Source organism: Hippocampus guttulatus, chromosome 6, assembly GCF_054856545.1.
Source record: "Hippocampus guttulatus isolate MCC_2025c chromosome 6, RoL_Hgut_1.0, whole genome shotgun sequence".
Taxonomy (NCBI): domain Eukaryota; kingdom Metazoa; phylum Chordata; class Actinopteri; order Syngnathiformes; family Syngnathidae; genus Hippocampus; species Hippocampus guttulatus.
Window position 1 is genome coordinate 8,299,509 of NC_141266.1, and position 10,492 is coordinate 8,310,000.

Below are 10,492 nucleotides of genomic sequence, written 5' to 3' on the forward strand. Positions count from 1 at the left end.
CCGAATCAATGTTTGTAGGCTGGTCGGTTAAACGGTTCAACAAAAGCAAGGACTACTCTTAATTATTTACGCAAATGTGTTGCACTCTTTTCAAGCACCCAAAAGCATATTTGCTTAGTTGTGACTAGAGTTTCATTTTCTTAATCAAAGCTAAAAACCAACTGCCCTGAGGTGATGTACAGCAGTGTACAGCATTGTAAAACAGTGTGAGGATCATACTTGGGGCGTGTTTGCAATATGGAGGAAAAGGACAAGACATTTTAGGTGTGCTAGAAAAAACGGACGATGAAAAGCCCTACTAAAATATTGGTTGTGAGACAATAAAACCCAACAATATCAGGATCACAGAATAATAGAAAAGTGTTTAATTTCAAAGGGGGGAAAAGATCAGGATGTTTTTTCTCGTTGGCTTGTGCGCACCTCAAAAATAGTTGTATGCAGAGGCACCAAAAAAAAAGCATGTCCCCACATAAACAAGTTGTGTGGTTGATAAGGCGCCGTTATCATGTGCAACATTCACGTACTAAAAGTGTCCAATGACAAGACGTGACGAGTACCCTTCAGTAAATCAAGTGCTTGAGTTCCAAGTAGATGAGGGGGAACATGACCGTACAGGCCCGGAAGAGGATTGCTGAGCTTTTAAATAAAGCTCTGTGTTTGGCGCTCCACGACTCGGACTTGAAGTTGAAGTAGACGGCATACAAGGCCACAGCGAAGAAATGCCCAATGAGGATCATTGGTTTGGGTGACAAACTGGAAAAAGAATGAAGTCATGGCTCATTGACGAATATGTAACGGCACGTTAACGTACTGTAAGTATCGTACTACTCTGAACAAACGTATCTTTCTCGATGTAGAGTGTAATGTTGGTGCACATACACTGAGAGGAGTCCAATTGGCCCAGCGATGCACTCTCCTCCAAGTTTGAAGTACTGAAAGCAGGCTTTCCTCAGCTCATGCAGTGACTCTGGTTAAAAGACAGCAAAATGACATTTTCCTTGCACTACATGCACACACACACACACACGTATACAAAATTGCAAGCTAATAAAGTTTGTTGGATACGGACGCTCACCGTCTGTGGCTGCGAACAGCTCATACAAGGCCTGGGCCAACACGTTCACCACAAAAGAATGTGATGACTTTCTCTCCCAATGGAATTTTTTCTTTGCCTATTAGGTGGAAAAGAAGAAATTACCAACTTCAACTTAAAAAAAAGATAAATGAGACTTTAGAATGTCATTGAGCTGGCGGTTGCAGAGGGTCAACTGTAGCAGTTTATGCTAATTGTTGGCACCTTTGCAAGGCAACAGAATTGAGGTGTGGATTTGAGATTGTATGTGCCTTGCGATTGACTGATTGGCAACCAGTCCAGGGTGTGTACCCAAGTAACTTGGGTCACTTTTTTATCAGTACTGTCTAACAGGTATCTGCATCTGGTTGGTGCTTGTTTCGTGCGAATCGCTGCCCAGAGTTGGAGACTTAAGAGTGAAACAACAAAAATGATAAAGAGCAATTCTGGGCAGTGGCGTGTGCTTTCACCCGCAGCACGGCACTCTCGTCGAACAGGTCTGGAATGTTCCGCAGCAGGCTCCGCCAGATGCGAACATCATTGAGCGCGACGCTCATTCCTCCTCCAGTCAGTGGGTGCCTCATGTTGTAAGCGTCTCCCAGAAGCAACACGCCTGCAGACCACGATGCAACACGCATCCAACTGAGTGCATTTTCGCCACTTCATCAACATGGATTTTTTTTCTTTTGAGAATATATATACATGGTCGTTTTTTGGGGCTAAAAACGCCTGACTATACATGGTCATGAGAAAAAGCCTTACTATACAAATTCTGCAGACGAAGGCCTAGACCTAGACTCGAACCCTGCATTTTCCCATTGTCAAGCTGACGCCCTAACCGGTGGACCACTGTGGCGTTGCTGTACCAAACTCATGCGTAACAACACAAAAAGGTCTTTACATAACTGGTCGTTCAAAAAAAAAAGCTTGACATGCAAAGCATGCAGATGATGGCCGTGACCTGGATTCGAACCCTGCATCTTCCCACTGTTAAGCTGACACCCTAACCAGTGGACCACGGTGGCACTGCTATACTAGGTTCATAAGTAACAACCCAAAAAGGACTTTACAAACCCGGTCATTCCAAAAAAAGCTTGATATGCAAACTCTGCAGATGATGGTCAAGACCTGAGTTTGAACATTGCATCTTCCCACAGTAAAGCTGACGCCCTAGCCAGTGGACCGCTGTGGCGCTGCTATACCAAGCTCATAAGTGACAACCCAAAAAGGCCTTTACATAACTGGTCGTTCAAAAAAACTTGATATGCAAACTCTGCGGATGACGGCCGAGACCTGGATTTGAACACTGCACCTCTGTGCTGGTAAGCCAACACAGTAACCAGTCAACCACAGTGGCGCTGCTTTCTTTAAATTGTAACAACCCAAAAAGGTCTTCATATATGTGTTCAAAAAAACGCTATGCAGGCTTCGCAGAGGAAGGCCGAGACCTGGATTGGGCTAAAAAGGGCTAATTAAACATGGTCGTTTTTTTCGGCTAAAAGCACCTTACTATACATGGTCGTTTTTCTTCGGCTAGAAACACCTTACTATACATGGTCGTTTTTTGCCGAAAAAAATGACCATGTATAGTAAGGCGTCTTTTGACGAAAAAAACGACCATGTACGGCGTTTTTAGCAAAAAAAGTAAGCCGTTTTTAGCCCCCGAAAAAAACGACATAGTATTGTAAGGCGTTTTTAGCCTGAAAAAAATGACATAGTATACTATGTCGTTTTTTTCGGGGGCTAAAAACGCCTTACTATACTATGTCGTTTTTTTCGGGCGAAAAACGCCTTACTATACTATGACGTTTTTTTCGAGCGAAAAACGCCTTACTATACTACGTCGTTTTTTTCAGGCTAAAAACGCCTTACTATATATACTATGTCGGGTTTTTTCGGGCTAAACACGCCTTACTATATATACTATGTCGGTTTTTTTCGGGCTAAAAACGCCTTACTAAACTATGTCGTTTTTTTTTCGGCCTAAAAATGCCTTACTATACTATGTCGTTTTTTTCGGCCTAAAAATGCCTTACTATACTATGTCGTTTTTTTCAGGCTAAAAACGCTTTACTATATATACTATGTCGGGTTTTTTCGGGCTAAAAACGCCTTACTAAACTATGTCATTTTTTTCGGCCTAAAAATGCCTTACTATACTATGTCGTTTTTTTCGGCCTAAAAATGCCTAACGGGCTAAAAACGCCTTACTATACTATGTCATTTTTTTCGGGCTAAAAACGCCTTACTATATTATGTCGTTTTTTTCAGGCTAAAAACGCCTTACAATACTATGTCGTTTTTTTCGGGGGCTAAAAACGGCTTACTATACTATGTCGTTTTTTTCGGGCTAAAAACGCCTTACTATATATACTATGACGTTTTTTTCAGGCTAAAAACGCCTTACTATACTGTCGTTTTTTCGGCCTAAAAACGCCTTACTATACAATGTCGTTTTTTCGAGCTAAAAAAGGCTTACTATACTATGTGGGGGGTTTTTTTAGCTAAAAACGCCTTACTATAATATGTCATTTTTTTCAGGCTAAAAATGCCTTACTATATATACTATGTCGGTTTTTTTCGGGCTAAAAACGCCTTACTAAACTATGTCGTTTTTTTCGGCCTAAAAATGCCTTACTATACTATGTCGTTTTTTTCGGCCTAAAAATGCCTAACGTGCTAAAAACGCCTTACTATACTATGTCGTTTTTTTCGGGCTAAAAACGCCTTACTATATTATGTCGTTTTTTTCAGGCTAAAAACGCCTTACAATACTATGTCATTTTTTTCGGAGGGCTAAAAACGGCTTACTATACTATGTCGTTTTTTTCGGCCTAAAAATGCCTTACTATACTATGACGTTTTTTTCAGGCTAAAAACGCCTTACTATACTATGTCGTTTTCTTCGGGCTAAAAACGCCTTACTATGCAATGTCGTTTTTTCGAGCTAAAAAAGGCTTACTATACTATGTGGGGGGTTTTTTTAGCTAAAAACGCCTTACTATACTATGTCGTTTTTTTCGACCGAAAAACGCCTTACTATACTATGACGTTGGTTTTTTTAGCTAAAAACGCCGTACTATACTATGACGTTTTTTTTTTAGCTAAAAACGCCTTACTATACTATGTCGTTTTTTTCGGGCTAAAAACGGCTTACTATATATACTATGTCGTTTTTTCGGCCTAAGAAAGCCTTACTATACTATGTCGTTTTTTCGAGCTAAAAACGGCTTACTATACATGGTAGTTTTTTTCCGGCTCAAGACGCCTTACTATAGTTGGTCGTTTTTTTTCGGCTAAAAAAGCCTTACTATACATGGTCGTTTTTTTTTTCGGGCTCAAAACGCCTTACTATTATTCATGGTTGGGTGTTTTGGGGCTAAAAACGCCTTACTATCTATACATGGTCTTTTTTTCGGCAAAAAACTCCTTCCTACACATGGTCGTTTTTTCGGCTAAAAACGCCTTACTATATACAGTACATGGTCGTTTTTTTCGGCTAAAAATGCCTTACTCTACATGGTCGTTTTTTTTTCGACTAAAAAAGCCTTCCTATACATGGTCGTTTTTTTTCGGCTAAAAACGCCTTACTATACATGGTCGCTTTTTTGGGGTTAAAAACGGCTTACTATACATGGTCGTTTTTTTCGGTTAAAAACGGCTTACTATACATGGTCGCTTTTTTTTGGGTTAAAAACGGCTTACTATACATGGTGGTTTTTTTCGGTTAAAAACGCCTTACTATACATGGTCGTTTTTTGGGCTAAAAACGCCTTACTATACATGGTCGTTTTTTTCGGTTAAAAACGGCTTACTATACATGGTAGTTTTTTTCCGGCTCAAGACGCCTTACTATAGTTGGTCGTTTTTTTTCGGCTAAAAAAGCCTTACTATACATGGTCGGTTTTTTTTCGGGCTCAAAACGCCTTACTATTATTCATGGTTGGGTGTTTTGGGGCTAAAAACGCCTTACTATCTATACATGGTCTTTTTTTCGGCAAAAAACTCCTTCCTACACATGGTCGTTTTTTCGGCTAAAAACGCCTTACTATATACAGTACATGGTCGTTTTTTTCGGCTAAAAATGCCTTACTCTACATGGTCGTTTTTTTTTCGACTAAAAAAGCCTTCCTATACATGGTCGTTTTTTTCGGTTAAAAACGGCTTGCTTTACATGGTCGTTTTTTTGGGCTAAAAACGCCTTACTATACATGGTCGTTTTTTTTGGGCTAAAAACGCCTTACTATACATGGTCGTTTTTTTTTTTGGTTCAAAATCCCTTACTATAATCTGGTCGTATTTTCGGCTAAAAACGCCTTACTTTTCATGGTCGATTTTATGGTTAAAAACACCTTACTGTCCATGGTCGTTTTTTTTTCGGCTAAAATGCCTTACTATCTATACATGGTTGTTTTTTGGGGCTAAAAACACCTTCCTATACATGGTCATTTTTTGGGGCTACAAACGCATCCTATAGATGATCGGGGGGGTTCGGCAAAATATAAATTTCTATACATGGTTGTTTTTTCGGTTTAAAACGCCTTATTATACATGGTCATTTTTTCGGTTAAAAATGCCTTAGGATACATGGTCTCTTTTTTTTCAGCTAAAAACGCCTTACTATCTATACATGGTTGTTTTTGGGGCTAAAAACGCCTTCCGATACATGGTCGTTTTTTGGCGGCTGAAAAGACCTTACTATACATGGTCGGAGGTTTTTTGGCTAAAAACGCCTTCCTACACATGGTCGTTTTTTGAGGATAAAAACGCCTTACTTATGGTGATGAGAAAAAGCCAAACGAGACACGCAAACTCTGCAGACAAAGCCCTTGACCTGCATTCGAACCCTGCATTTTCCCACTGCTAAGCTGACGCCCTAACCGGTGTACCACGGTGGTGCTGCTTTACCAACATCATACGTAACAACCCAAAAATGCCTTTACATAACTGGCCAATCAAAAAAAGCTTGATATGCAAACTCTGCAGATGATGGCCGAGACCTGGATTCGAACCCTGCATCTTCCCACTGTTGAGCTGACGGCCTAACCAGTGGACCACTGTGGCACTGCTATACCAAGGTCATAAGTAACAACCCAAAAAGGCCTTTACATACCTGGTCGTTCAAAAAAGCTTGATATGCAAACTCTGCGGATGACGGCCGAGACCTGGATTTGAACACTGCACCTCTGTGCTGGTAAGCCGACACAGTCACCAGTCGACCACAGTGGTGCTGTTTTGTTGAGTTTGTATGGAACAACCCAAAAAAGCTTTCATATACGTGGTCGCTCAAAAAAGCTTCGCAGAGGAAGGCCAAGACCTGGATTGGGCTAAAAAGGCCTTACTATACATGGTCCTTTTTTTTTCGGCTAAAAACACCTTACTATCTATTCATGGTTGTTTTCTGGTGCTAAAAACGCCTTCCTATACACGGTCGTTATGGGGGGCTGAAAAAAGCATTCGATAGATGATCGGGGGGGGGGGGGGGTTCGGCAAAATACACATTTCTACACATGCTCGTATTTTCGGCAAAAAAAAAAAAAAAACCTTCCTATTTATTCATGGTCATTTTTTTCGGTTAAAAACGTCTTAGTATGCATGGTCGTTTTTTCGGTTAAAAACACCTTACTATCTATACATGGTTGTTTTTTGGTGCTAAAAACACCTTCCTATACACGGTCGTTATAGGGGGCTGAAAAAAGCATTCGATAGATGATCGGGGAGGGGTTCGGCAAAATACACATTTCTATACATGCTCGTATTTTCGGCTTAAAATGCCTTACTTTTCATGGTCGGTTTTTTGGGCTGAACAAGCATCCGAAGGATCAGGGGTGTCCAAACTCAGTCCTGAAGGGCCGTTGTCCTGCCTGTTTTCCAGCTCTCCCGCCTGCAACGCACCTGATTCAGATGATCAGCTCATCAGCCAGCTCTGAGGCAGCATTCGAATGATCCTGATTATTTAAATCAGGTGTGTTGCTCCTGGGAGAGCTGGAAAACAGGCAGGACAGCGGCCCTTGAGGACCGACTTTGGAGACCCCTGATATATAGTGACCAGAAAATATTTTGGAGAGGGGAAGTAAAAACAAACTGAAAGAATGTGGCAGAAGTGTGCGCACACTTTTAAAGCGGGTTGTGCATTTTCAGAATCTGCCAGTCACACTCAGATTTATGATTAAATGGGAGTGAGCACACATTTAAAATGAAGAAGGATAGCCGCGCCAGCATTTTCCTTGATTTTCTAAAATATATTGATAAATTACTTTATAAGCCCCCCCCAGTCACAATCCCCTTTAGCCCCATGCAAGAAAATAAATGTCTGCAACTATCCCTCAACTCGACCAAGCAACAAGTGGTTGGCCTTTCTTGCGACATGCCCACTTTTCTTTTTCTTTGTATCAGTGGCAGAATTGGACAGCTTCCATATGAGTCAGGACGTACCTGGCTTATTGACAGGAGAGGGAGGGAGGAAGCTGGCAGGCATGGACCTGACACGGTCGTTTTGTAGCGCCTCCATGAAAGGTTCCTTTAAATGCTCTGAAGAGAGGGAGCAGAAAACTGAGATCACTCAGCCACCTTACCAGAAAGTTTGCACACTGAGTGCATGCGCGGAATGTCGAAAAGTGCCCGATCAATACGTCAACGTGACCGGCAGCAACATTTCAGATGGACCCCTGGAGGTGAGCGCAGCTTTCAGAGTGCACCTCTGACATTTCAGATGAAAAGCCAGCTCCGGCATGAATGCCAGCGCCTTCAAATACGCCTTGCGGCACAAGAAGACATCATCAGATAATCCCTGACACATCTTGTACACTATTAATGATGTCGGTTTCACATCAAATCAGGTAAGGAGATGAAAAAAAAGCTAAATACTTTGCAGTCCATTGCCAACCAATTATGGAATGCACTTGTGAGCCAATGGGGCTGCTTGTCAGCCGGGGAAAGAAAAACATTTCAAACATTTGTTTCGGCAGACTGAAACAGATTTTTGGCTGTTTTGTGTAAAATGTACTTCTGTATATGTATGAATGTATGTGAATTACTTGTATGTGAATCTTCTCTAGGAAAAGTGCTGTATAAAGAAAATATATATAGAACAGAGTGCAAGTTGATCTGCGTGTTCAAACCCATCCCCGAGGAACACGCCCTTTTCAACAGACCGGACCATTACATTCATTGAGCTGTGTTGTCGTCCCTTTATTTTTTGGTGTCTTATTTTTGCAGTTTCTTTGCTAGCTGCATGATGAAAAAGGTCCTTTCAATCAAATGGCCAAATTCTTTGAGGAAATGCATCGATGAAGACCCCATTAAATGGTGGTGGCGATTGGGGCAGGCTGAAATAAAAATAAAACAAAAAGCTTAAGATGGCTTCATGTTCAAAAACTAAGAGCAATCAATCACCACCAAAATGGACAAGCACAACACCACCTACGCCACAATATTTTGGATTTCATGGACATGAAGCATTTTTGTTATTTAGCTTGCGTGCGCACATACGGAGAGCAAGACAGTAATGTCCATAAAATGTCAAATATTCATATGATTGTTTTGACATTTTCAGAGGTTGAAGTGGGCATAGGTAGAGATGCGCACATGAAATTTGGCGACTGGTCGCAGTTTTGTAACATCAAGCCACGCGAAGCTTTTTCTCTTTGGGGATGAAAAAGCTTCATGCCCATAACATCCAAAATACTGTGGCAATTGTTTTGATATTTTCAGGTTGAAGTGAGCAGACAGAGACCTGCACATGAACAATTTTCTGACATGAAGCCACGTTACGCTTTTTTACATCAAGCGTTTTAGACTGTCCCTGTGGATTTCCATTTCAGACGGGCATTTGCTCTGGTCTAAGTAAGTGTGTGTATCCCGCCTTTACCTGGCAACTGAGGGCATACTTTCTCAGCCAAATACTGTGGAAGGTTACGTGGCATCTCCCCCCTTATATCCACAAGCACCCGAGTGTGGCTGGAGGAGATCTGATAGATGAGCACAGGGCTCGGGTTGGCCAGCACCAATTCCGCGTGATTGGCTTTAAACTGGGGGCAGTCCTGTCAAGTACAAGCCAATTATTAGTGGAAGAAAAAGTGAAGGTTTGTCACATTGTCTCATATACTGTACCATTTAATTTCCCTTACACTGCAATCTTGTTGTTGTTTGTGTGTGTGTGTGTGTGTGTGTGCGTGTGTGCGTGTGTGTGTGCGTGTGTGTGTGTGTGTGTGTTGGGGGAAGCGGACTTGGCTTGTGAAAAAAAATCAGAGAAATCTACCTTCATGAGGCATCCAACAAAGTGAGAAGAAACGTAAGCTTTCCCAGCCACCAGACTCTTCCTGAATTTGGAGAAACATCCATCAGCCACCACTGTCAAAGCCGCGTGCACTTCCTGGAAGACATCTTCATCAGCAACTTCACTCATTAAAATAAATCAATAAATTAATAGATGCTGTACTTACAAGACAATCCTAATTTTCTTTTCTCACCTTCACATCCCCGGTGTGTTTATCCTTGTACTGTATTCCCGTCACGCAGCCATCGTCTTCCTCCAGACTGGTCACTGTGCCTTCTATAAATGTAACACTAGAGGGGGCAAATGGACAAATGATTGTCTACTTTGTACCTCCTGGAGAAACCGTAAGAGGGCAATGGATTGGCTCAGTGGTGTTAATTGTAATGATTTTTGTGCAACATCAGCTTGTGTTGCTGACACTATGGCAAGATTTTTGAGCATTCATTTGGTATCCCTCCCGAAAGTCCACTTGCACACTCTTTGCTGTCACACAATTCATAATAGTACAATGACTTGGGCATTCTCATAGAATGTCTTACTACTAACGTTTTTTAGTTTTTTTCCCCCCCTGCTGCCTTCTATTATTTTATGATTGGAAGGACTGTTCCATAAGGATGCATTGGTAACATTTCATTTTTTATTTTTTTTTAGCCGACTTCCGGACGGCTTCGAGGAAATTCTGGTCCACCATCCGACGTCTCAGGAGGGGGAAGCAGTGCACCACTAACACTGTGTACAGTGGGGATGGGGCACTGCTAACTTCGACTCGGGACGTTGTGAACCGGTGGGCAGAGTACTTCGAAGACCTCCTCAACCCCACCAACACGTCTTCCTTGGAGGAAGCAGAGTCTGAGGACCCTGAGGTGGGCTCTCCTATCTCTGTGGTTGAAGTCACCGATGTGGTTAAAAAGCTCCTCGGTGGCAGGGCCCCAGGGGTGGATGAGATCCGCCCGGAGTTCCTCAAGGCTCTGGATGTTGTGGGGCTGTCCTGGTTGACACGCCTCTGCAACATCGCGTGGTCAACGGGGAGAGTGCCTCTGGATTGGCAGACCGGGGTGGTAGTCCCTCTTTTTAAAAGGGGGGACCGGAGGGTGTGTTCCAACTACAGAGGGATCACACTCCTCAGCCTCCCTGGTAAGGTC

The 10,492-nt window shown here is 42.3% G+C and overlaps 1 protein-coding gene and 1 long non-coding RNA gene across 2 annotated transcripts in view; one reads left to right on the plus strand and one right to left on the minus strand.

Annotated features, from left to right (window-relative positions):
- Window positions 1-350: 350 nt before the first annotated feature.
- The window catches only part of sqlea (squalene epoxidase a), a 15,225-nt gene continuing 5,083 nt past the window's right edge, over window positions 351-10,492 (minus strand). The window contains exons 4-11 of the mRNA XM_086114411.1: window positions 9,544-9,640; window positions 9,333-9,446; window positions 8,943-9,114; window positions 7,508-7,603; window positions 1,543-1,685; window positions 1,076-1,172; window positions 880-967; window positions 351-753 (exon numbers count right to left, since the gene is read on the minus strand). Of these exons, the coding sequence (XP_085970537.1) occupies window positions 561-753; window positions 880-967; window positions 1,076-1,172; window positions 1,543-1,685; window positions 7,508-7,603; window positions 8,943-9,114; window positions 9,333-9,446; window positions 9,544-9,640 (1,000 nt within the window). The 3' untranslated portion in view covers window positions 351-560. The remainder of the gene's footprint in view (window positions 754-879; window positions 968-1,075; window positions 1,173-1,542; window positions 1,686-7,507; window positions 7,604-8,942; window positions 9,115-9,332; window positions 9,447-9,543; window positions 9,641-10,492) is intronic.
- On the plus strand, window positions 7,602-9,511 carry LOC147203424 (uncharacterized). Its single transcript, XR_015101269.1, has 2 exons — window positions 7,602-7,911; window positions 9,296-9,511. It is a non-coding gene; the product is annotated as an uncharacterized LOC147203424 (long non-coding RNA).